Here is a 27,220-nt window from a genome sequence, read left to right as displayed (position 1 = left end):
CTCTGAGATGTTGGGTTGTCTGTGACATCCACTTCCATTGGAGATTTCTCAGGGGGTCTTCCTTGATCAAACCTTATTTTTCTTAACCCAGAATGAATCCACAGCCTCTCATTACCCATGAAAACAAAAGCAAAACCTCTTCTCTAAAGTAATGTATCTTTTGACTTCAATTTTGAACTCAAGGCATTTTCAAAATATATAGGTTGGGTTAATCCAGCAGCATTTATAATCAAATGTCTTTTAGCAGCTCTTGCTCCTTTCTCTGCAGTCAAACAATTCAAAGACAATACAATAACATACAGTATCCAGACTTCCTATGTATTTTCCATCTTTAAGTGGCTTTTTTTAAAACTCTATTTCTTTTATTTTTATTTTTAAGTTTTGTTTTTTTGAGACAGGGTTTCTCTGTGTATCTTTGTCCTGTATTTCACTCTGTAGACCAGGCTGTCCTTGAACTCACAGAGATCTGCCTGCCTCTGCCTCCCAAGTGCTAGAGTTAAAGACGTGTGCCACCATGCCCAGCTACTCTATTTCCTTTTCTTTTTTTTTGAAGGACTTTCTCTATTATTTTTTTTCTCTCCCAAGCCTAGGTGTCTTTTAAACACACTGTAAAATATTTAGAGGTTCCCCCCCGTTTGAATATATCATCTTCTGACCATATGAGTCTTTAATCTGCTAAAGTATGTCTAGAATTAAAGCTGCAACTTTGGTGGTTGGCTCCACCCCATTCCTTAGCTTTTTGAGAGTCTAGTTTCATGGCAGAAGTACTGGTGGGAGCCACATTTATTGTCACAACTGTGGAGTTTCTAGGTCCATGCCACCACCAAGAAGCATACCACTGGCTGCTCATGAACACCATTTAAGTGTTTGGTAGCAGAGCCTCTTAAAAGAGCTGTGAGATTTTTTGCAGCTAAAGCTGAGTCAGGAAGCCTCTCTTAAAGAAGCCGTGCCTCTTCTCACTACCAATAAACAGAGCCTGCTGGAGAAAAGATGGTTACCAAGAAACTGCACTTGACTCTGTTCTTGTCTGTCTAGAATGCCCCCTCTTTTAAAAAAAAAAAAAAAAGCCTTCTCAAGCTTTATGTGAAAATTCTTGTCAAATGTTTGGGTACCATTTGTTGACAGAAGTTTCTGTCCTGCCTGGTCCTGCTTCTGTTTAGTCCCAAAGAAACACACAGAAGCTTATATTAATTATCAGTTGTTTGACCTATTAGCTCAGGCTTATTACTAACTAGCTCTTACAACTTAAACTAACCCATAATCCTTATTTATGTTTAACCATGTGGCTTGATACCTTTTCTCAGTGAAGCATTCTCATCTTGCTTCCTCTGTGTCTGGCTGGTGGCTGCATCTCTGCCTTTTCTCTTCCCAGAATTCTCTTAGTCTGCTTCCCCCACTATACTTCCTGCCTGGCTACTGGCCAATCAGTGTTTTATTAAACTAATATGAATGGCAAATCTTTACAGTGTACAATTATCATACAGCAACATATACTATTGTGAGTATAAATGTATAGCATAAAACATACAAAATAAGTAAAAGGTAAAATAAAATGCATAGAAGATTAAATTAATTTCCTAAAATCTAAGGTCATTTCCTTTAGATTTCAATATCCCCCAGTCAGGTTTTCCTGACCTCATGTTGGGGTCAGTGATGAGTGCCCAGTCTCAACAAAGGAGGATAATCTGTTTCAGACCCCAGTTCCACCAACTGGAGCCTGGATGCATCCCCTCTCCACAGCACAGGAGCAAAGCTAAGTTCTCACCTCACATGCTGGGAACAAGTGACACAAGCTTACAGTGCTGGCTTGGTGCTGTGCAACACTGTTAACAGACACAGGGGTGCTGGCATATCCCCAGCTCCTAGAGCTCCAGGCTGGGGACCTCAGGGAGAAGATGGAGGTACACCTTCCCCTCTCTGGACTTCTTCGTTTTCCCCTGCCTGTTCCCCCACCCCCAGATCCTTCAGCATAGGTGCTGGGTCCCTTTCCTTGCTTCTGTAACTGCCCTTCAGGCAGAAGGGGACACACATATTTATAGAGGACCTATCATGCTACATGTGTGTCATCTCATGTAATAATCAGGACTAAGGTAAAGCAGTTGAGGCACTTTTCCAGGGTTGTGACGCTTACAGCGGCCCCCAGAAAACTCAGGGGTCCAGCATAATAACATTTTAGTGTAGGATCTTTAAAAACTAAAACTCACTGCAAAAATGTTGCTGATGAACAAGTATCAAAGGTCGGTTTTATCAGTTCCCCCTGGGTCCAGGGTCCATGGTGGCTCCGTGGGACCCTGTTTCTGCTTATTTTAATGTTTAGATATTGCATTTATTATGAACTTTTTGTATTGATTTGGATATGTCATATTAAAGTAGAATTAGTTAATGACCTAAATAAAGCAGCGACCATTTGTCCAGAGATTAATAAGGCCTTCAGTGAGTATCAGAATGCACAGAGGGACTGCATGGGCCTGACTGGGCTGTTTATGGGATGATGAGGCAAGAAGGGGTTTTAAAGGCAAAGTGAGAAATATTACACAAGATGTTTTATAATCAATAATCCTGGGCCAGTGAGAGGGCTCAGCAGGTAAAGGTGCTTGCTGCCAAGCTTGATGACCCAAGTTCATCCCCAGGGCCCACGTGGTGCAACTTGACACCCTCAAGTTGTTCGCTGACCTCCACAGGTACGCCACGTCACCTGCATTCCCCCAATAAACAAGTAGCTTAAAGGAAAAGTCTTTGGCTAACACATTAAAATGAATGGTGTTAAGATCAACGGCAAGTCCTACCAGTCTGAGGTTGGACAGGTGGGTGCGCCTGGAATAAAGGCTGGGGTAAAGTCCCTGCAAAAGTGTTTCGTGCATCCATACGTAGCTGTTGGGCTGGCTGGCCAACAAGCTCCAGAGATCCATTTGCCTCTGCGTCTCTAGCGCTGGGCTGAACTTGATCCTCATGCTAGTAAGGCAAGCACTTTACCAACTGAGTCACCTCCCCAAACCCCCTCATAATTTTACACTCCATGTCCTCAAATGAGGAAAACAAGTGCGTGCCCATAGGCTCATGACAAGCCAGCTCCTCACTCTGTCTTTGTTTTTTGAGAGGGAGTATCTCTATGTAGTCCTGGCTGTTATATAGAATTCCCTCAAATTCACAGAGACCTGTCTGTCTCTGCCCCCCAAGTGCTGGGATTAAAGGTGTGTGCCACCACACCTGACTTTATCTCCTAATGCTTAATGTCCTTGCAAGAGGGTAAAAGCAAATGTGTTTGTTTATTGTGGGTCTCGGGTGTGCTAGGAGCTCATGATGCTCTTCATACCATTCCTGTGTGTGAGGCAGACACTTCCTCAGCCTTTATCCCAGGGGCACCCAGATGGTTCTTCACAGTTTTGTTCTTGGTTGATTGATCTGTCAAGGTCTGCACAGCTCACCCCTTGTGGACTGAAATCAGTAAAGGAGATGAGAGGGAACAGTTGCAGATCATCCACTAGAGGGCGCAATGGGTCCGTGCTTTTGGGGCTCCTTACTGCCCAAAAGAACTTCAGTGGAGCCAGACACTGCATAGAAGGTTGTGGAGAGCTTGGGATCCCGGAGGCCCTTCATCCCATTCTGTCCAAGGCTGAGGAACTTCTGTTTCATGGTTGCATTCCTTCTTTGGGGCTCATCTGTAAAATATCCAATCAGATCTTCTACACTTTGGTTCTGTTTATTGTATTTGAGACAGGATCTCTAGTTTAGGCTTATTTCAAACTCCCTGTATAGCCAAGGATGATCTGATACTTCTGCCCTTCCCTCCCGAGTGCTGGGATTAGAGGTGCACACCACCACACCATATAGTGCAATGCTGGAGAACCACTGGATCCAGGACCTTGTACATGCTAGGCAAGCTCTCTACTGACTGGGTTACATCTTCAATCCTACACCTTCATATTCTGTTCTTGACCTTTGGGGTCACACAAAACATACTCTTCTATCTAACATTCATTCATTTGTTTGTGAGTTTGTTCATTTATTCATTCATTCATCACATCGCTGAGTGCCACTCCAAGTCAGGCTTTGAGCCTTGTGCTGCATGTGAGGGAGGACCACTATATTTCTACCTCTTAAGACCTATAGATCTGCAGGTGGTGATAGCTCATGCCTTTAATTCCAATGCTCAGGAGGTAAAGGTGGGTGGATCTCTGAGTTCAAGGCCAGCCTGGTCTACAGAGCAAGTTCCAGTACAGCCAGGGCTATGCAGAGAAACTCTTGTCTCAAAAAATAAAACAAACAAATGAATAAAAAGGCATTTGGATCCAAGTCTATCCCTCAATCTTGGAGTTTTGGAAGTAGGGCCAGGTCCAGTCCTTGATGAGCGGGGAGCCTGGGTCCGTGTGCCCTGCTCATGGGAAATCTCTCTTCTTTCTTCTTTAGCGTATGACTGTGATTTCTTCAACAAAGGTAAGCCAAATTTCCTCCAAGGGGAGCCTGACTGAGGCACCTCTAACTTAGTGCTGACTTCCTGAGGTGCTGCTGGCCCTGGAATAGCTGAGCCGCGGTGCTGATTTGGGACTGTGCTGGGGAGTCTGATGGTGCAGGGCTCAGGAAGGTCAGGACTTTGTCCACAGCTGTCCCTGCAGCTCCGCGTGAGGCCCAGGACGGAGCCTCATCAGGCCTTTTGCATTCAGGGCAGCTTCATCAGGCAGCAGAAGGCCACTGGTATCAGTGTGCCCACCCCATAGTGTTTCTAATTGGTCCCAATAAGCCCATCGAGTGTCACCAGGGTTCTCTAAAGACCCGACTTGTCAAAACCAAGTGCAGGCTGCTTTCCCTGAGGAACGTTGCTGGAAACCTAGATGGGATCTTCAAATCCAAAGACTTCATGGAACCAAGAGATGCACCCGCATCTAGATTACTAATGAAGATGAAAATACAAGTCACTGCTAAGGACCAGGGGAGATTAGTATCCACTATTAGAGCCATTTGATCTGCTTGATCACAGGCTGAATGGGCTGTGGAGAGATGGCCGCCGGAATAGTTCTCAGCATCCAGCTTCATCCGCTTGGGTCTTCAGTGCCCTTTGACACCTGAGCTCTAGGCCTCCTCCCAGCGATACCTTGTAGGAGTTGGCCCATGTAGGTATGGGCACAGACTTCGAGCACATTTCGATGCTGATCTGGGTTTGAGAAGCATCTTCCCAGCCAGGCTATTAAATGGAATAAAAAAAAAGTACTGTGGAGAAAGCTTCTTGTAGACATAGGGAGAAGGCAGTTAGAGGCAGAGGCATCTGGAAGAGTCCAGAGTGAACAAGACCCTGAGCCAGGCCATGTGAGGAGAGGGAGGAGGGAGAAGAGGAGAGCCAGGAGCCAAGAGCTCAGGGGGCAGAGGCCAGAAAGTAAAAGGATAAAAAAGCACCGGCATACCCAAAATCATGGATATACATAGGAAAAAGCAGCTGGGGGAGAGGAAGCCCAGCCCCTGTGCTGGAGAAATTTAGAGTAGGGGATGGGGTATGCCAGCCAGGGGGACCCTGTAACACAGCGGTTCTCAACGTTCCTATCAGTGTGACCCTTGATACAGTTTCTCAGCTGGGTGGTGGGGGTGCACACCTTTAATCCCAGCACTCGGGAGGCAGAGGCAGGCACATCTCTGTGAGTTCGAGGCCAGCCTGGTCTACAAGAGCTAGTTCCAGGACAGGCTTCAAAGCTACAGAGAAACCCTGTCTCAAAAAAACAAAAAAGAAAAAGAAAACAAAAAATACAGTTCCTCACGCTGTATTGACCCCAACCATAAAATTATTTTTGTTGCCACTTCAGAACTGTAATTTTGCTATTATGAATTTTGTAATGTAAGCATCTGATATGTAGATAGACTAATGTGACCCCTGTAAAGGTTGACCCCCCCCCAGGAGTCACAACAAACAGGTTGAGAACTGCTGCTATAACAGGTAGGAATAAGGGATGCTGGGAGAACCTGGCACCAGCATCAGCTTTGATGTAGCAATAGGCATCCCAGTTAGCCATTTGTCCCAGGTTTAAGACCTCACAGCCATGGCCTAGGGAAAGGAAACAATAGATAAGACTCGGGATCTGTGACGAGGACTAGATAGGTCAGGCTGCCACAGGGCAGCTCAGAGAGATGCTCTTGCCTAGCGGTTGGTCCAAGGGCAGCTGATGGCCCCAGAAAGGAATGACTCAGGAGAACTGCATTCCCTGGGACAGAAAGGTCCCTGTGACATCAGGCAAGACATTTAAGCAGCAGTTCTGAGCAGTTCTCCCTCTCTGCAGCATTGTGGGTGTCAGTAACTGGCAAAGGACAAGCTGCTTCTAGCGTCTCCACCCACCCACCCACTCACCCAATTCCTTGCTTAGCTTTATCTCCCAGCATTTTCTGTGGTCCAGGCCTCATGGGGTGCTGGGAAAGAGGACCTTTACAGAGGTGCAAGGGAACATCCCAGCACCACGTGTGTGCTCTGCACCCACATTTGTTGAAACCGGCCCCTGCTCTGCGTATTCACACCGTAGAAACCAGTGCATGCGGCACACGTATTCACACCGTAGAAACCAGTGCATGCGGCACACTTCTTTTGGCTTCTTCTTGAGCGCTGGTTGCTGACCACTTCCCAGCACACTAGGCTGTCTGCTTTCTACTGAAGGACACAGATGGGAACCCCCATGAAGAGCCACACCACAGAGCTGGTAGAACACAGAGGAGAGTGTGGCAGGAGAGGCTGCGGGGAGAACTTCCCTAAGGAGGTGACATTTGAGCTGGTCTCCAGGGACTGAGTAGGTGTCTTCAAGGCACAAAAGGAGGAGAATTTCTCTGAGAGAAGGGACAGCATGGTGGAGGTGAGCTAGGACAGCCATGTGGCTCTTTCAATAAAGCAGGGAGGCTCAGTGTGACAGGAGCCCTTGAGGGGTGGGGGACAAAGCACAGGCCCAGTTTGGAAGAGCCCTGAATTAAAGCTGTGTGCTTGAGAGTCTATCCTAGGGACGAGGTGAGCCACTGGGAGAGTGGCCAGGAAAGTGACCCAGACAGCTATGGGACACACCAGAAGCAAGAAGATCATTTTTAAAGTTCTTGCAATTGTCTGTGACATCCATGTCCCCTCCACCCTATGCCCTCCCAAGCACAAATGGGACATGTGCATGAAATAAATCGACACAAACTGTGCTCTGGGGTCCTGGCTGTCATCCCTCAGGACTGGGTGGGGGTCCCTGATGGAGCAACGTCTCTCATGGTAATGGCTCATGCTTACGGGGTAACTGCCATGGGTTCCTGAGCGATGGCCTAATCACAGAGGCAGGGTCCATCTTTTTCAGGGGCTGCTAGCCTGGGGTTCCTGACCCATCATACCTACTAAAGTTCCTGTGGTCACCAAGAGTCCCTTTCTAACCCCTTGCCTCTTCTGAACTTCTGATGGGTGGGACAGGTGGGTTGGGTGCTGGGGTTTGTGACAGGGTCTCTTCTCTCCAGCGCTAGGAAAGGGTCCCTACCAGCTGTCCAGTGTGGCGACTGGCGGCGCTCTTGTGGCCACGAAGGCAGTAGACAGTGACATAGCCCTTGTGAGGGCAGAGGATCTGGCGCCAGGGGACATTTCAAGCTTCCTGCTGACAGCTGCTCTATACAAGGCCAAGGCCCATGGTAAGGCCCACCCTCTGGCTCCAGTCCAGCCCTTTCAGGAAAGGTTGTCCTGGAAAATGGGGGAGGAGGGGATGCTGAAGCCTGAAGCCACCCACAGGGCTCCAGCCCCACGCTCTGCTCCTAGTTCTGACTAGTTTCTTGACTTCTGTGAGCCCACACCGCCTAGGACAGGACCCACACAGAACTTTGTCCCCTGCTCTTGCTTCAGAGAATCCCAGAGACAACAAACTCCCCTCCTTTTGTGTTCTTCTCTCATCATTTCTCCGGCCTCCCCACTCTTTCCTTTCTCCCCTTCCCTCCCTCCTTCCCTCTCTCCTCCATTCTTCTTGTCTCCCCCTCACTGAGCCTTGAGCACAGGGCAAGCCCAGGAACCAGAAACATCGAGAGACTCAGTGCCTGCCCAGCAGGCGCTCCAGCCCCATGGCACGTTATAGCTAAGGGAGTGTTTCAGAGTTCGCTGTGGGTCTGCAATGGTGGAGCTAGCTTAGGGTGGGAGTCTGCAATGGCGGAGCTAGCTTAGTGTTTCAGAGTTCGCTGTGGGGTCTGCAATGGCGGAGCTAGCTTAGTGTTTCAGAGTTCGCTGTGGGGTCTGCAATGGGGGAGCTAGCTTAGTGCTTCAGAGTTTGCTGTGGGGTCAGCAATGGGGGAGCTAGCTTAGTGTCGGAGTCTACAGTGGCGGAGCTAGCTTAGTGCTTCAGAGTTTGCTGTGGGGTCAGCAATGGGGGAGCTAGCTTAGGGTCTTGAGGGATGGGAATTCATGGTGGCAGGAAGAAAGGAAGAGTGTTAGACATTGTGATTAAACTAAGCCTGCTGAATCACAGACCCAGTTGTCCCCACCTCAGTGGACTGTCGCCCTGAAAGGACTGCTCCTGTCTGTGTGGTACCCGGCATAGCAGGCAATGAGACAGGCCTGGTTTTCCGGTGGAAAGGTGCTGCGGGACAATGGTCTGTACCCTGTCACTTGTGTTTAAATAAACGCTGATTGGCCAGTAGCCAGACAGACAGGAAGTATAGGCGAGGTGACAACCAGGCAGGAAGTAGAGGTGGGGCAATGAGAATTCTGGGAAAAGGGAAGTTTCAGTCTGCAGTCATTACTCAGACAGAGAGAGGAAGCAGACACAGAGCAAGCAAGAAGTGACTGCCTCGCTGAAAAAGGTACCAAGCCATGTGGCTAACACAGACAAGAATTATGGGCTGATACAAGTTATAAGAGTTAAGAAGAAGCCTGAGATATGAGGCCAATCAGTTTATAATTAATGTAGACCCCTGTTTGATTTCTTTGGGACTTAATGAGTGCAGGAACCAGGCAGCACAGAAACTTCAGTCAACACAGAGAAGAGAGGCAGGACAGGAGAGAGCAGTTGTGGACTTCTGTAACCTCCCACGTTTATCCCAAGAGATGAGTGACCAGAGGGTGGTCAGTTGACAGGGAGGAAGGCCAAAGAAGCATTGACAGGAGAATAGGGTCCAGCTCATCCTCAGGGAGCTGTGGTCCCCAACCACTGGCCACATGCTCGTGTGCTGCATCCCCACATCTGGTTCTGTCTGTATACTGACCTAACTCCTGTGCTCATGGGCTGCATCCCCACATCTGGCTCTATCTGAACACTGACCTAACTCCCTTGCTCATGTGCTGTATCCCCACATCTGGTTCTGTCTGTATACTGACCTAACTCCTGTGCTCATGGGCTGCATCCCCACATCTGGCTCTATCTGAACACTGACCTAATTCCCTTGCTCATGTGCTGTATCCCCACATCTGGCTCTATCTGAACACTGACCTAACTCCTGTGCTCGTGGGCTGCATCCCCACATCTGTCTCTGTACACTGACCTAACTTCCGTGGCTCTGCAGACCCTGACGCTGTGTCTCTGGAAGCAACCGACAGACCCAACTTCTTCCTGCATACCCTAGCCAATGGGTCTGTAAGGATGGCGAAGTGGCATGGAGATGAAGCCTTTCACCAGCAGGCCTCCTTCTCCCTGCACCGGGGGCCATGGCAGGCTGGCCTGGTGGCTCTGGAGTCCCTGGCAAAGCCTGGCTCCTTCCTCCACTCATCAGGCCTTAAGCTGGCTCTGAGGCCATACGAGCACACAGAGGCATTTCGTGGTGGTGCACTCTTCCGCCTTTTGGGTAAGTGTCTGCCCCACCGTTGTTCTTAAGTCTAGGGCTTCTGCCTCACTGAGCTGCTTTTCCTACCTGGTCCCCTTTTCCTTTCCACATGTCCCCAAGGAACAGAATCCTCATCCTTTTGGAAAGGGAGGATGCCCCCTGGGGTTACCCCTGGAATGGGAGGTGGTCTGATGTCCATATTGGCAGATCAGCAAGTGGTGGCGGAGTGGGTTGAGACCCAGCCAACTTCCTGGGTCTCACCTCCTGCTACAGGCCAATTGTGTAGTGTAAAATTGCATGGCCTGTGTGGATGTGAGGAAGGGAGCCTCGTGGGGGATCACGTGATGCCTGGTTCCAGTTTCCTGCCTTAGAACATGTGCTGGCCTCAGAAGTTTAAAGTACACCCATTGGGACACCAGCTGAGATGCCAGCAGGCCCTCAGCATCATGAATGCCACCTCCTCTGCCTGGCTTCTGAATCTTTCTCTGCCTGTGGTCACCTGTCCTCACTACAGGGCAGGGAAGGCATGGGCTGAGCTGGGGAAATGCCGGGCTCTGGTGTTCAGTCTCTCACTGTCTTTCTAGATGCCAAGCCCTTAGGGGCTGCCTACCCCATCTGCGAGTGGCACTATGATGCCTGTGCCAGTCCCTGCTTCCAAACATGCCGGGACCCACGGGCAGCCAGCTGCCAGGATGTGCCCAGGTAAGGCCAGGGGCAGTGGGCAGGAGTCAATGCCTAGGAAACAGTCTAAGCACACTGAGCCTGTGTGTAGACATGCATGTGAAGGTGTGTACAGGAGTGTGTACTAAGTTCAGCGTAGGAATGTGTGTGTTGGGGAAATGTACTTTTATGTATGTCGTAATTATTTTTCTCACTGCCATGACCAAATACCTGGCAAGAGTAGCTTAGTGATGAAGGGTTGATTTGGGACCACAGTTTAAGAAGGGATCAGCCATTGTTGTGGGAAGGCGCAACCATGAATCTGTGGGGGCGGGGGTTCACATTCAAATCACACCAGTATGTGTGTGCCATATATAAATGTCATACACTCACATTGTATACCGGTGCATGATGTGGGTATAGCCGAACCTTGTGTTTTATGTATTAAGTATGTATGGGCTGTACACAGCTATACTCACACACCTGTGTGAGCTGACTATACGCAGTCGAGTGTGAGTGAAAATGTCATGGGGTGTGTAAGCTGATATTTGTGGGCATCTACACAGATGCGTATGTGTGTATACAATATGTATATAGCTTAGCTTTTTATAGCCTTGGAAAGAGCCAATGAGCTGTGTGGGCCTATGTGGGGAGCCTGAGCATATGACAGGTGTGCTCATAGCCACACATTGTGCATGTGTGATTCGCTGTTGGTCGGGAAATACAAGTATGGACATGGTGCTATTGTACGCATGTGTGACTAGGTCTCTGTAGAGCACACATGAGAGTGTGTATGATAAGCACACACACACACACGTCATAAAGAAGAGTGAGGCCAGCAGCGCTGTGTTCCACCACTTGCCAGATCCCTGCTCTGTCCTTAGGGTGGAAGGCTGTGTCCCTGTGTGCCCCACTCCCAAGGTCCTGGATGAGGTCACACAGAGATGTGTCTATTTGGAAGACTGTAAGCAGCCTGGTGTTCTCCTTTCTCCTCCTGACTCCAAGTCTCCAGGGTGTCTCTGGGGAATTCTGCTCAGGGTCCCAGATCCTATGGCAGCAGAGTCAGGGCAAGGCTCTGGGAGGCAAGGGTTCAAAGCCGGCAAGGTTTTGTCTGGTCCCTGTTTCAGAGGAAGGAAAAGCGAGGGGTGGAGGTCTTGCTTGGGGGTCTTATGCTGAATGTACAGGACAGCCAGGCTTAGGCAAGTGGACAGAGTTCAGGCTTGCTGGCTTCTGTGGACAGAGGCCGTGGCTGTCTAGTATCAGAAGCCATGCTTGCCCGATGACTTGGGGTCCCAGTCCTCTAACCCTGTACTCCAGCCCCGCCCATGAGAATGGCTGGGGTCGTCACCCTCACTATTAGCCTCTTCTTTTGTCTGCCCCAGGTGTGGAGCCAGCGCTGCAGGGTCCGTCGGAGGAGCTTGGCAATGAGACCCTGGCACCTGGACAAGCGCTACCCACCCCCAGTGACAAGCAGCAGCTCCCCCAGGAGCCTTCCAGAGTCCCCACCCACGGGCCTGCCCTTGTCCCAGTAGCTCCGCTGACTTCAGCCCCAAACCCACCAATGGGTGCTACTGACGGGCCAGTGCAGTCTCTAGGTTCTGCCCACCACACGCCGCAGCCCCTACTGGGGCTTACAACATCTAACGTTCCTGCCCACCACACAGAGGCCCTAGCTGCCAGCCTCCTAGCCTCTTCTCACCTCCCAGGGTCCTCGTCCTCCCCGCTCAGTTCTCTGCAGACACCCACATCTGGCATTGTATCAGGTGTAATAGAGACAACCAAAGTGACTGTGACCTTTGCAGGGACTCCCAACACCACGGTCTCCTCCCGGTCACCCCCTGTCCCTCGCTTCCCACTCATGACCAAAGCTGTGACAGCCGTGAGTCATGACTCCTTTCCTGTTAGGACTACACCCCTGCAGCCCTCTTGGCTCCCAAGCCCCTCTTCCAGACCTATGACTTCCCCTGGAGCAACTTCCATGCCTCCTACATCCCTGGAATTCCACCTGCCAACTACAGTAACTAAGGTCACAGATAAGACAGGGATGTCCCCATCTGTCCAGGCCCGGAGCACTTCAGGTTCCAGCCACCCCCTGACTGTGGTGAGCACAACACAAACAGCTCCTGTCAGTCCTCTTGTCATTAAGGGCTTGGAGGAGGTGCCAGCTACAGAGCAGAAAGAACCTGGGCACAGCCAGCCCATAGGGCTGCCAGTGTCTCCGCACCCAAGCTCAGGCCCCATTGACCTGCCTTATGCAGCCCAACACACCACCACAGCTTCCAGGCCCCCAGCTCTGTCACTGGGGACCCTGGCTACTGGCAGCCCATTCACAGATGCTCATAGGCTGGGGACCACAGCCTTACTTTCTCTAGAGTCAACTCAGGGACATCAGCTTCTCTCTGACCTGCCGCTCGACACCAGCCTGCCCTTGGCTAAAGTGGGCACATCTGCCCCAGAGGCCACACCAGGCCCCAAAGGCTCTATCACCACTCCTCCACCTCAGCATCAGGGAACCACTCTGGCCGTGACCACGACGGTGACAGCACCTGCTCACACACTCAGTCTGACAGTGCCTCTAGTGTCCGCTGTGGAGGACCAGGCACACGTACCTAGCCCCATGGTACCCCAGACAACAGGTGTGGCTTCAGACCTAACTCTGGGAGCCACATTGGCAAGCTCTGGACCCTCAGCTGTGACTCCTGGGGTGCCCTCCACAGTGTCTGTTGCCCCACGGAAGAGCACCACCCCTAAAGCAGTCATCCTGTCTAAGAGAGTGTCTCCACCCACCTTCATCTCTGGCTCTGCCCAGGGTGGGTTCACAGAACTCACAGCCATAGTGGGCCATACTGTTACTCCCTTGGTGATGGAGACGGAGGGCCCCCAGGCTGGCACAGTGCCACTGATGCCCACATCCTACTCCCTAAGCCGGGTATCAGCCAGGACGGTCTCCCGGGAGGGCTCACTGATTCTGCTGCCTCAGCTGGCAGAAGCCCACGGGACCCCAGCAGGGCTCCAGCCCCAAGAGGATCTAGGGCGCCAGGCCACCATGGAGCAGTCAGGACGCTCAGCTCCAGCCCAGAGCATAGCAGAGGGATCGGTGGAGGTCGAAGTGAGCATTTCTGCTACCTGTGTGGTGAGTGCCTTGTCAGTGTTTGTGACTCCTTCCCCAAGACCCAGCCTTCTCCCTGCCACTAAGATGGACACCACCATATGGTCATAGGCTGTGCTTGTTGAGGTATCTGTCCATTCACCCTCTGCTGCAAGATGGCGGTGGTGTCCCTGACTCTACTTAATCTCTATCTCAAGCTCCTGGTACTTCAAAAATCCAGGTCTCCTTGGTCCCTTGAAACCACAGCAGTTCCCCGCCCTGCCTGTTTGGGTCCAGGGCCAGATCAGACAAGTTGGTGTGTTTTTGCAGGGTGTGGTGAGAATGTGATTTGGACTGTGAGAAAGAATAGTTGCATGCACGCTTGCTACTCAGCCAGCTTTCTCTACACTTACTCAGTCCAGATCTTAAAACTAAGGAATTGTGCCGCCCACGGTCAAGCTGGACCTTCCCACATCAATTAAGACAATCTACCACAGACATGTTCACAGTCCACCCTGATCCAGACAGCCCCTCACTGACAGACACGCCTACGGTCCAACCCGATCCAGACAACCTATCAGACACGCCCATGGTCCAACCCGATCCAGACAACCCACCACAGACACGCCCACCGTCCAACCAGATCCAGACAACCCACCACAGACACGCCCACCGTCCAACCAGATCCAGACACGCCCACAGACCAGCATTCAGACAACCCCTCACTGACAGACACACCTACAGCCACCCTGATCCATCCTCTCCCTGAGACTCTCTTCCCAAGTGGCTTTCTGTTGTTTCAAGTTGATTGTTGGAACCAGCCATCCCAGGGCATTGGTTCTCTAGTCCTTACCTCGAGGTCACCTGCCCTACTGGAATGTGACTTGTTCCGAAGGGGCTGAGGTAGGTAATACCAGAGCTCTGAGGGGCACTCATGCTGACACTGCGCTCTGTGCCACAGCCCATCGCTGAACAAGACTGCGTCCCGCACATTTGCCTAGAAGGCCAGCTAATACGTGTGAACCAGTCCCAGCATTGTCCTCAGGGTGCTGCACGCCCTCACTGTGGCGTGCTAGGCCTCGCCGCCGTGCGGGTGGGTGGAGACCGCTGCTGCCCACTCTGGGAATGTGCCTGTGAGTTATGAGTCCTGCCCGAGCCTCTGTCCGCCTCTTTCCCGACTCCAGCATGCCTCCTCCCACATTTCGTAGGAAATCCCATCTCACTGTGACTCCTACCCTTGTGACCTCTGAACTCTGTGAGACACCTGATCCTAGGGACTCAACAATCCCCAGAACCTCTGACTCACCTGCCCATCTTCCTAGACGGCCTTGAAGCCATCAGCTTGTCCTTCCCCGCCCCTGCTTCCAGGCCGATGCTCCATCTTCCCAGACCTGAGCCTTGTAACCTTCGATGGCAGCCATGTGGCCCTGTTCAAGGAGGCCATCTATGTCCTCAGTCAGAGCCCAGAGGAGATGATCTCCGTACATGTCCTGGATTGTAAGAGTGCCAATCTGGTAAATGCCCCTTGCTTTTCTCCCTGCCAGGGCCTGAGAACTGAACTAGGCAGAGGGGAGACTGGGTAGTCAGCTGGAGTTCAGTGAACACCCCAAGGCAGGGTAGGTCTTGGGGAGGCTATGGCGACATCCTTCCTTCTCTTTCTGCCTCCCAGGAGGTTCCTGGAGTGGAAGCCGATCTCTTAGCAGGCCAGGGGACTGAGGGGACTAGCGGAGTAGAGTGTGCCACCTCTTGGCCCTTCCTGGGGTCTGCTCCATTCCTAGTTCCTGCAACTCTCTAGCTGCCTCACTAAGTAGGGAGCGGCAAGGAACCCATCCTAAGGTGGTGAACTGTGGTTGTAGGCCAGCTGCATGGGCTTGGTGCTAAGATAACTCCCATGAGCCACGTGGATAGAGTAAACACCGTACCTTCCTCTCTTTTTCCTTCCCTTCCTCCCTCTTTCCCTTCCTCTGTCCCTTCCATTTTATCTTCTTCCCTCCCTTCCTCCCTCCTTTCCTTTCTTTCTCTCTCCCTCCCTTCCTTTCCTTCCTCTCTCTCCCTTTCTCCCTCCCTTCCTTCCTCCTTTCCTTTCTCTCTCCCTCCCTCCCTTCCGTTTTCTCTCCCTTCCTTTCTCTCTCCCTCCCTCCCTTCCTTCTTCCCTCCCTTCCTTTTTCTCTTCCTCCCTCCCTTCCTTCTTCTCTCCCTCCATCCCTTCCTTCCTCACTCCCGTCCTCTTCTCTTGTTCCCCCGTTTCCCTCAGTTAGGCTTACATGAGGTCAGGTAGGATTATGAGTACCATCTACCCAGGCCTGCAAGTGTGCCCACATGTCCTCTACCCACACAGTTGGAGGGGAACTCAGGGCAGGGCTCTGGGCTGATGAGGCTGGGCTTTCTGCAGGGACACCTGAACTGGCCCCCATTCTGTCTGGTGATACTGAATGTGACTCATTCGGCCCATCATGTCACCATCGACCTCTTCAACAGGAAGGTGAGTACATCGGAGTGGTGACCTGCAGGGCAGGGGCAGGGTAAACAGGAGTAAGAGCCTTGGGACTTGTCTGTAATCAGAGCCAGGGACTGGGGGACACTGTCTTTTAAGAAATGATGGCACATGCCTGTAATCCCAGCACCAGGAGACAACAGGGAGGCTTGCTGCCTCTGTGTAGCCAGCCTAAGCTACATAGTGAGACTCTGCTCAAAAATAAACGAAATAAAATAAAGCAAAATAAGGTACATTTGAAAGTTATTTAATATAGGATGCTTTGTCAGTTTTAATGCCAGGGGAAGAAGGTAACAGGCAACATCAGACTGACAAGACCTTAAATAATCGCTGTCAAAAGAATTCTCTGTCCAATTCATTTTCCTCTTAGTGACTGGATCAGTTGGTGTTTTGTGCTTGTTTTTTGAGTTCTATACATAGTCTCTGTATTGATGTCCCTCTTAGATGACTGGCAAGGTTCACCCCTATTCTGCAGGCTGCATCTTCATTCTGGCAACTGTTTTCTTCACCGTGCAAGATCCCTTTAATCTGATGAAACATCGTTTATCAGATCTGCTCTTATTTCCCGGCTGCTGGAGCCCTTTCAGAAAGCCTTTGCCTGTGTCAGGAAGCAGTTTTCCTACACTCTCCTCCAGCAGTTTCAACCCCTCACATCTTGCCTCAAAGCTTTTGATCCCTGTTGAGCTTCGTGCAGGTAGCGGTAGCTCTAGTTATTGTCTTCCGCACGTGCATCTCCGGTTTTCTCCACACCCTGCTGAACGGGTTGTCTCTCCTTCAATGCATGATTTAATCGCCTGTCAAAAATAAGGTGACTGTAGCTGTGTTTTCATTTCTGGGTGCTCTGTTCTATTTTGTTGATCCCATCTATTTCTGTGTTTGTGCTGGGGTAGGTTTGTTTGCTTCTTGTTTCCTTCTGTCCTTTCTCCCTTCCTCCTTTCTTCCCCCTCCCTTCCTTTCTCCCTCTCTCCCTTCTTCCTTCCTTCCTTCCTTCCTTCCTTCCTTCCTTCCTTCCTTCCTTCCTTCCTTCCTTTCTCCTATGGCTCTGAGTATAATTTGTAGTTGGATACTGTGGTACCTCCAGCATTGCTGTTATTCTCAGGATTGTTTGGGCCATACAGAGACTTTTGTGCTTCCATATGAATTTTAGGATTGTTTTTCTATTTCTGTAATGACAGAATTTTGATAAGAATTGTGTTGAATCTAGAGATTATTTTTAGTAATATAGCCATTTTCACAATATTAATCCTGCAAATCTGTGAGCACGGATTCTATTTTCAGTTTCTTTCTTTGATGCTTAAAGTTTTCATTGTAGATATAGTCATGTTCTTGGTTAAGTATATTTCTGTTTTTCTTTGAGGCTGTTGAGAATGAGATTGCTTTCCTGCTATGTGGCTGAAATACCAGGCCCAGAACGTTCTGATGTAGTCTTTAGATAAGGGATTGTGTTATCTGCAAGGAATAATGTGATTTGTGCTTCCCTTCTTATTTCGATTGCTTCTGTTTCATTCTTTAGCCTTGTTGCTCTGGAGAGAACCAAAGTCTGAACTGAATAAGAGCCGAGGGAGTGGACACCCTTGTCTGTCCCTGACTTTAGAAGGAATGCTTTTGGTTTTTCAATATTTAATACAGCATTACCTCTGGGCCTAGAGTTGTTGTTGTGTTGAGGTGTATTCTTCCTGTTTCTTTTTTTTTCTTTTATTTTTTTTCCTTTTATTTATTTTTTATTCTTTTTTAATTAAAATTTCCACCTGCTCCCCGTTTCCCATTTCCCTCCCCTCCTCCCAAATATTGCCCCCTCCCCCCACTCCCCTCCCCCTATCCCCACTCCTCTTCTCCTCCCCCCACACCATTCCCCCTCCCTCTCCATACTGAAGAGCAGTCCAAATTCTCTGCCCTGCGGGAAGACGAAGGTCTTCTATCTACGTCCAGGAAGGTGAGCTTCTAAACAGGCTAAGCTCCCACAAAGCCAGTTCATGTATTAGGATTGAAACCTAGTGCCATTGTCCTTGGCTTCTCATCAGTCTTCATTGACCGCCATGCTCAGAAAGTCCGGAATCAACCCATGCTTATTCAGTCCCAGACCAGCTGGCCTTGGTGGGCTCCTAATAAATCAGTTCCACTGTCACAGTGGGTGGGTGCATCCCTCGTGGTCCTGATTTTTTGCTCTTGTTCTCCCTCCTTCTGCTCCTCATTTGGACCTTAAGAGCTCAGACCGTTGCTCCAAATTGAGAATCTGTCTCTACCTCGATCCATCGCCAGATGAAGGTTCTAAGGTGATATGCAAGATATTCATCAGTATAGGATAGGGTCATTTCAGGTTCCCTCTCCTTAGTTGCCCAAGGTACCAGCTGGGGACATATTCCTGGACACCTGCGAACCCCTCTAGAGTCAAGTCTCTTGCCAACCCTAAGATGGCTCCCTTAGATAGGATATATACTTCGCTGCTCCCGTATCCATCCTTCCTATATCCCAACCATCCCAATCCCCCGAGCTCCTCCCATCCTCCCCTTCTCATATTTCTCATCCCATTTCCCCTTTGCCCCATGCCACCTCACCCGCAAGTTCCCAGTTTTTGCCCTGCAATCTTGTCTACTTCCCCCTCTCCATGCGGATGACTATATGATTTTCTTTGGGTTCACTTTCTTATTTAACTTCTATAGGATCACACATTATATGCTTAATGTCTTTTATTTATGGCTAGAAACCGATTATGAGTGAGTACATCCCATGTTCCTCTTTTTGGGTCTGGGATACCTCACTCAGGATAGTGTTTTCTATTTCCATCCATTTGCACGCAAAATTCGAGAAGTCATTGTTTTTTACTGCTGAGTAGTACTCTAATATGTATATATTCCACACTTTCTTCATCCATTCCTCCATTGAAGGGCATCTAGGTTGTTTCCAGGTTTTGGCTATTACAAACAATGGTGCTATGAACATAGTTGAACAGATACTTTTGTCATTTGATGGGGCATCTCTTGGGTATATTCCCAATAGTGGTATTACTGGATCTTGGGGTAGGTTGATCCCAAATTTCCTGAGAAATCGCCACACTGATTTCCAAAGTGGTTGCACAAGTTTGCATTCCCACCAGCAATGAATGAGTGTGCCTCTTTCTCCACAACCTCTCCAGCAAAGGCTATCATTGGTGTTCTTGATTTTAGCCATTCTGACAGGTGTAAGATGGTATCTCAAAGTTGTTTTAATTTGCATTTCCCTTATCGCTAAGGAGGTTGAGCATGACCTTAGGTGTCTTTTGGCCATTTGAATTTCTTCTGTTGAGAATTCTCTGTTCAGATCAGTGCCCCATTTTTTTATTGGGTTCATTAGCATTTTAAAGTTTAGTTTCTTGAGTTCTTTATATATTTTGGTGATCAGACCTTTGTCTGTTGCAGGGTTGGTGAAGATCTTCTCCCAGTCAGTGGGTTGCCTTTTTGTCTTAGTGACAGTGTCCTTTGCTTTACAGAAGCTACTCAGTTTCAGGAGGTCCCATTTATTCAATGTTGCCCTTAATGTCTGTGCTGCTGGGGATAAACATAGGAAGTGATCTCCTGTACCCATATGTTGTAGAGTACTTCCAACTTTTTCTTCTATCAGGTTCAGTGTGTTCAGACTAATATTGAGGTCTTTAATCCATTTGGACTTGAGTTTTGTGCATGGTGATAGATATGGATCTATTTTCATTCTACACGTTGACAACCAGTTCTGCCAGCACCATTTGTTGAAGATGCTCTCTTTTTTCCATTGAATACTTTTAGCTCCTTTATCAAAAATTAGGTGTTCATAAGTTTGTGGGTTAAAATCAGGGTCTTCTACTCGGTTCCATTGATCGACTACTCTGTTTTTATGCCAATACCAAGCTGTTTTCAATACTGAGGCTCTGTAATAGAGTTTGAGGTCAGGGATGGTAATGCCTCCAGACGATCCTTTATTATATAAGATTGTTTTGGCTATCCTGGGTTTTTTGTTTCTCCATATAAAGTTGATTATTGTCCTTTCAAGATCTGTGAAGAATTTTGATGGGATTTTAATGGGGATTGCATTGAATCTATAAATTGCCCTTGGTAGAATTGCCATTTTTACTATGTTGATCCTCCCTATCCAAGAGCAAGGGAGATCCTTCCATTTTCTGGTATCCTCCTCAATTTCTTTCTTCATTGACTTAAAGTTCTTGTCAAATAGATCCTTTACTTCCTTGGTTAGGGTTACCCCAAGATATTTTATGCTATTTGTGTCTATCGTGAAGGGTGATGCTTCTCTGATTTCCATCTCTGCTTCCTTATCCTTTGTGTATAAGAGGGCAACTGATTTTTTGGAATTGATCTTGTATCCTGCAACGCTACTAAAGGTGTTTATCAGCTGAAGGAGTTCTTTGCTGGAGTTTTTGGGGTCGCTTATGTACACTATCATATCGTCTGCAAATAATGAAAGTTTAACTTCTTCCTTTCCGATTTGAATCCCTTTGATCCCCTTATGTTGTCTTATTGCTATTGCTAGAATTTCAAGCACTATATTAAAGAGGTATGGAGAGAGTGGACAACCTTGTCGTGTTCCTGATTTTAGTGGAATAGCTTTGAGTTTCTCTCCATTTAATTTGATGTTAGCTGACGGCTTGCTATAAATAGCTTTTATTATATTTAGGAACGACCCTTGTATTCCTAATCTCTCTAAGACCTTTATCATAAAGGGATGTTGAATTTTGTCAAATGCTTTTTCCGCATCTAATGAAATGATCATATGGTGTTTTTCTTTCAGATTATTTATATGATGGATTACATTGATAGATTTTCGTATGTTGAACCAGCCCTGCATCTCTGGGATGAAGCCTACTTGATCATAATGGATAATTTTTCTAATGTGTTCTTGGATTTGGTTTGCCAGTATTTTATTGAGTATTTTTGCGTCGATGTTCATGAGTGAGATTGGCCTGTAGTTCTCTTTCTTGGTTGTGTCTTTGTGTGGTTTTGGTATCAGAGTAACTTCAGCTTCATAAAAGGAATTTGGCAATGACTTCTCTGTTTCAATATTGTGAAATACATTAAGGAGTATAGGTATTAGGTCTTCTTGGAAGTTCTGGTAGAATTCTGCATTGAAGCCGTCTGGACCTGGGCTTTTTTTGGTGGGAAGGTTTTTTATAACAACTTCTAATTCTTCGCGACTAACAGGTCTATTTAGATTGTTCACCTGGTCCTGGTTTAACTTTGGAATATGGTACTTATCTAAAAAAGTGTCCATTTCTTTTACATTTTCCAATTTTGTGGCATACAGGTTTTTGTAGTAAGATCTAATGATTCTCTGAATTTCGTCTGTGTCTGTGGTTATGTCTCCCTTTTCGTTTCTGATTTTGTTAATTTGCGTATTCTCTCTCCGCCGTTTGATTAGTTTGGATAGGGGTTTATCAATCTTATTGATTTTCTCCAAGAACCAGCTTTTTGTTTCATTGATTCTTTGGATTGTTTTCTGTGTTTCTATTTTGTTGATTTCAGCCCTCAATTTGATTATTTCCAGTCTTCTACTTCTCCTAGGTGAGTCTGCTTCTTTTCTTTCTAAAGCTTTAAGGTGGGCTATTAGGTCTCCAATGTGTGCTTTCTCCGTTTTCTTTATGTGGGCACTTAATGCTATGAACTTTCCTCTTAGCACTGCTTTCATAGTGTCCCATAGGTTTGAGTATGTTGAGTCTTCGTTTTCATTGAATTCAAGAAAGACTTTAATTTCTTTCTTTATTTCTTCCTTGATCCAGGTGTGGTTCAGTAGTTGACTGTCCAATTTCCATGAGTTCATAGGCTTTCTGGGGATAGCATTGTTGTTGAATTCTAACTTTAATCCATGGTGATCTGATAAGACACAGGTGGTTACCGATATTTTTTTGTAACTGTGTAAGTTTGCTTTGTTACCGAGTATGTGGTCTATTTTCGAGAAGGTTCCATGAGCTGCAGAGAAGAAGGTATATTCTTTCTTATTTGAGTGGAATGTTCTATAGATGTCTGTTAAGTCCATTTGATTCATTACCTCCCTTAATCCTCTTATTTCTCTGTTAGGTTTCTGTCTGATTGACCTGTCCATTGGTGAGAGAGGAGTGTTGAAATCTCCTACTATTAGTGTGTGTGGTTTGATGACTGCCTTGAGTTTTAGTAACGTTTCTTTTACATAAGTGGGTGCTTTTATATTAGGGGCATAGATATTCAGGATTGAGACTTCATCCTGGTGAATTGTTCCTGTTATGAGTAAAAAATGTCCATCTCCATCTCTTCTGATTGATTTTAGTTTGAAGTCAACTTTCTTAGAAATTAGTATGGCCACACCTGCTTGTTTCTTAGGTCCGTTTGCTTGATAAACCTTTTCCCAGCCCTTTACTTTGAGTAGATGTCTGTCTTTGTTGTTGAGGTGTGTTTCTTGTAAGCAACAGAATGTTGGATCCTGTTTTCGTATCCAATCTCTTAGCCTGTGCCTCTTTATAGGTGAGTTGAGTCCATTGATATTAAGTGATATTAATGACCAGTGGTTGTTAACTCCGGTCATTTTTCCTTTCTTTCTTTCTTTCTTTTGGTAGTAGAGTTTGTGTGTTTCCCTTCTTCAAGTTGTGCTGGTGAAGGGTCATTAGATGTCTGAGTTATTGTAGGCATTGTTGGACTCCTTGGTTTGTGATTTTCCTTCAATTACTTTCTGAAGGGCTGGATTTGTGGCTACGTATTGTTTAAATTTGTTTTTATCCTGGAAAATTTTGTTTTCTCCATTTATAGTGAACGAAAGCTTGGCTGGGTATAGTAGTCTGGGCTTGCATCCATGGTCTCGTAGTTTCTGCAGTATATCTATCCAGGACCTTCTGGCTTTCATGGATTCCATAGAGAAATCAGGTGTAAGTCTGATAGGTTTACCTTTATAGGTAACTTGACCTTTTTCCTTTGCAGCTCTTAATATTCTTTCTTTATTCTGTATGTTTTGTGTTTTGATTATTATATGACGAGGAGATGTTTTTTTTTTTGATCCAGTCGATTTGGTGTTCTGTATGCTTCTTGGACCTTCAAAGGAATATCTTTCTTAAGGTTGGGAAAGTTTTCTTCTATAATTTTATTAAATATATTTTCTGGACCATTGAGCTGTAGATCTTCTCCTTCTTCTATCCCTATTATTCTTAGGTTTGGTCTTTTTATTGTGTCCCAGATTTCCTGAATGTTTTGTGATGAGAATTTGTTGGTTATGCTGTTTTCTTTGATGAGAGTGTTTATTTTCTCTATGGTATCTTCAGTGTCTGAGATTCTTTCTTCTATCTCTTGTAATCTGTTGGTGGTACTTGTCTCTGTAGTTCCTGTTCGTTTATTCAAATTTTCCATCTCCATCCTTCCCTCGGTTTGTGTTTTCTTTATTACTTACACTTCATTCTTCAAGTCTTGAACCGTTTCCCTTACCTGTTTGATTACTTTTTCTTGTTTCTCTTGGTTTTCTTGGGTATCTTTGAGAGATTTATTCATTTCCTCTACCTTTTTGTTTGTAATCTCTAATTGGTTGTGGCAGTTTTTCACCTCCTGTTTAAGGTCCTCTATTATTTTCATAAAATTCACTTTTGAGTCGAATTCTTCTAATTCTTCTGGATTAGGGTGTACACTTCTCATTTCGGGATTCCTGGATCCTGGTGATGTCACGTTGCCTTTCAAGTTGTTGGGGGAATTCTTGCATTGGCGCCTGCCCATCTTTTCCTTCAAATGGAGCCAGGAGAGGCCTGATGTCTTGGACCAGTCTTTGCTGTGTCTAACTCTCTAGGTGTATCTCCTCAGTGTAGGGGCAGGAACCGTTCTCTTCCAGATGAACTCCTCAACACCAAAACATGGATGCGTGGTATTCCAATGACCCGCGTAAAGAAGGCCGAATGCAAGGGGTCGGGCGGGGTCGAGTAGAACACAGGCGACACTGCAGTACAAGCTGGAGGTGCCTGCACTCCCTTTGGGGGTTGCTGAGGCCTGCCCGCTAGGCAGGCACTCACTGCTCTGGTTGGGTAGCCTTAGTGTAGGGGCGTTTGTGCTCTCTACCGGGATCGTCCGCCCCAGGATAGTACACACTCACCCGTCCCGATAAAACTTCTCGGCACCTACACAGGAACTCCTGGATGCCCCAATGAGCCAGGGACTAAGGGAAGTAGGGCGCAGGCAGAGCAGGTCCAGGAGATCACAGCAGAGACTGCAGCCCCAGCAGCAGGGGCCCGCTTTCCCTGGCGGGGACCTTGAGGCCTGCCCTCTAGTCAGGCACTCACTGCTCTGGGCTGGTAGCCTTAGTGAAAGGGCAGGAAACTGTTCCACAGTAAAGGACCTTGCAGACAAGGCAGGCTTGGGGGTGGGGGTGGGGGCGGGTGTCTAGGAGAGAAAGCCCTGCAGCAGGAGCTGGGGGAGGGGTGTTTGTGCTCCTTACCAGGACAGTCTGCCCCAGGATAGCACACACTCACCCGTCCCGATGAAACTTCTGGGCACCTACACAGGAACTCCTGGATGCCCCAATGAGCCAGGGACAAAGGGAAGTAGGGCGCAGGCAGAGCAGGTCCAGGAGATCACAGCAGAGACTGCAGCCCCAGCAGCAGAGGCCCGCTTTCCCTGGCGGGGACCTTGAGGCCTGCCCTCTAGTCAGGCACTCACTGCTCTGGGCTGGTAGCCTTAGTGAAAGGGCAGGAAACTGTTCCACAGCTAAGGACCTTGCAGACAAGGCAGGTTTGGGGGTGGGGGTGGGGGCGGGTGTGTAGGAGAGAAAGCCCTGCAGCAGGAGCTGGGGGAGGGGCGTTTGTGCTCTCTACCGGGACCGTCTGCCCCAGGATAGCACACACTCACCCATCCAGATGGGACTTCTCAGCACCTATGCAGGGATTCCTGGTGGCCCCAATGAGCCAGGGACCAAGGGAAATAGGGGGCAGGGAGAGCAGGTCTATTCTTCCTGTTTCTAATTTCTCCTGGGCCTTTGTCACTAGAAGATGCTGGGCTTCATCAAAGGCCTTTACTGCATCATTGAGATCATCTTGTGATTTCTACCCGTGAGTCTCTTTATACACTGTATCACATTTATTAGCTTGTGTATATTGAATCATCCTTGCTATTCTGAAATGAAACCAACTTGACCCTGTTATATGATATGTTCATTGTATGATTGAATTAGTTTGTATTGTAATTATCTTTTTCAGGCTTTTTGTTTGTTTGTTTTTGTTTTTGTTTCGTTGTGAGGGGAATTGATCTATAGTTTTGTTTTGGTTTTGGTCATATTCTTAACCAACTTAATATTAGAGCAATATTGGCTTGGTAAGATGGGTTTGGTAGCATTCTTTCCCTCTATGTTTTTGGGAATAGTCTGAGGAGAATTGGTGTTCATTCTTTAAGGTTCTGTCCCAGAATTTGGACATGGATCTGTACAGTTCTGGGCTCGTCTTTCTTGGGAGACTTAAATGATTGCTTCAGTCTCATTACTCCTTGTTTAGGCCTGTGGAACCCCCAGGGTCTGGGCTTCTGATATGCAGGGTCACACTAATAACCTGGAGTTTAAACCTTTGGCAATACAATAGGAAGGCTCAAGGTATCAGAGAGTGGGGACCTTCCCAAAGCCAGTTTTCTGGCTCCTGAATGGAGCTTCTCCTTCCTGTAGCTCAGTAGTTCACATGTTGGGTAATCTGTGGAGTGATTAGTAAAATAGTCTATTCCTGAAGGAAGGGTGGTAAATAATGATAAATAACTTATAATCTTAATCTTTTCTGTCTTTTAGTTTTATAGCATAAAACTTAGTTCTTACTCCACGTTACGTACACTTTTAACCTTGTCAGTTTGTAGTAGAAGTTATAGCCTGAGTGTTTGTGAGAACTGAGGTGTGCTGTTTAACAGATGATGATGGGGCCCCTAAATGATGCCCAAAGGCATGTTCTGGGAATTCAAAGAGGCAGACATGGTTCCTGCCCTGAAGAAAACCACAATCTAATGGTACCCTTAGCTAGGGAAGAGCTTGATTCCTTCTTGATGGTCAGCGCAGAAGTGAGCTGATGCCAGGGAGGATGGCTAAGCCTCAAGGTGTAGAGAAAATCTCTCAGGACAAACTATCTGAGCAGAGCTGGTGAATAAAGAAATGTTTCGAAGGGATGGGAATTTGTGTTTGTGCGCAAAGTAAGGTGCAGCCTGCTTTCCGCTGTTACAGTTCTGGTTTTATTGGATTTTGCCCATAAAATAGTTTCAGAATTCTCCTATGTTCTGTTGGACTAACCTTAGATGCATGTGCCCCAAACAGCCTGGCACAGAGGTGCCTAGTAAGTGTTTGTCAGAAGGACTGATGGACAGATGATAATGAAGAGATAGATGGATGGGTGGGTGGGTAGGTGGGCAGACAAATGAACGGATGGAGGTGTAGATAGATAAGCAGGTGGACGGATGGATAAGTGGATGTATCAGTGGGTAGGTATGTGGGAATACAGACAGATATATGAACTGTTTTCTAACTCCTTACCCTGTGAGGTGACTGTGGACTCTCAGGCTGTGCAGCCACCAGTGAGCAGATAAGGGTTCTGGATTGAGGATACGGGCCACATGTACATCATCCAGACAGCCTCACACATCCAGATCCAGTGGCTCCACAGCTCAGGACTCATGATCCTGGAAGCCAGCAAAACCGGCAAGGCACAGGGCCGTGGCCTGTGTGGTGAGGTGGGACCCAGCTGGGGGAGAGTGGTCCCTGGTCCTTCTCTGGCACCAGGAAGGTTCCCTGGGATCGGGTTATGTTGGGACAGGGTGTCAGGCCAGAGATGGGGCCAACAGAATTGCTAGTGCAGAAAGGGCTGATGTCCATGTGTGGGGCCGAGGCTGTTAACAAGGCATAGTGCAGGGTTTGCCAATTGTCACTTCAGCCAAGTTTGTCTGTCAGCATCTCCGATGGCTTCCTAATGCCAGATAATCCTTCCTGTCTGCATGTGCTGGGGCCCTTTGCCAGACAGTTCCACTCTTGAAGATTATTCACTCCAGGTCACCCACACAACAGGCCCGGGAAGTGGCCCTCAGTGTTCTCGCTGAACCAGAGACAAGCAGGGGCTCAGAAGTCAAGTGGCTGTCTGATGGCACATGGCAGAGTTGCTGTGACATGCACAGCTAGGGTTCCCGATCCACAGCAGGGCTGCAGACAGCACTCTCTAAGAGCAAGTGCTGACTAGGAACACAGTGCATGAGGACCCTGGGCACAGGTGGCTGCTCCCTGCACAGACTCCTCATGGCAGGCTGCTGTGATTGTGACAGTGGGTGACACAG

General features: G+C 47.9%; 1 protein-coding gene across 1 annotated transcript in view; it reads left to right on the top strand.

Annotated features, from left to right (window-relative positions):
* The window catches only part of LOC130865139 (otogelin-like), a 68,123-nt gene that overhangs the window by 27,288 nt on the left and 13,615 nt on the right, over positions 1 to 27,220 (top strand). The window contains 10 exon segments of the mRNA XM_057756014.1: positions 4,408 to 4,434; positions 7,450 to 7,617; positions 9,472 to 9,750; positions 10,314 to 10,431; positions 11,274 to 11,353; positions 11,772 to 13,522; positions 14,439 to 14,610; positions 14,846 to 14,991; positions 15,870 to 15,959; positions 26,438 to 26,621. Coding sequence (XP_057611997.1) covers positions 4,408 to 4,434; positions 7,450 to 7,617; positions 9,472 to 9,750; positions 10,314 to 10,431; positions 11,274 to 11,353; positions 11,772 to 13,522; positions 14,439 to 14,610; positions 14,846 to 14,991; positions 15,870 to 15,959; positions 26,438 to 26,621 — 3,015 coding nt within the window.

Source organism: Chionomys nivalis, chromosome 23, assembly GCF_950005125.1.
Source record: "Chionomys nivalis chromosome 23, mChiNiv1.1, whole genome shotgun sequence".
Taxonomy (NCBI): Eukaryota; Metazoa; Chordata; class Mammalia; order Rodentia; family Cricetidae; genus Chionomys; species Chionomys nivalis.
Note: the sequence above shows the minus strand (reverse complement) of the source record. Positions and strands in the feature narration are given on the sequence as shown.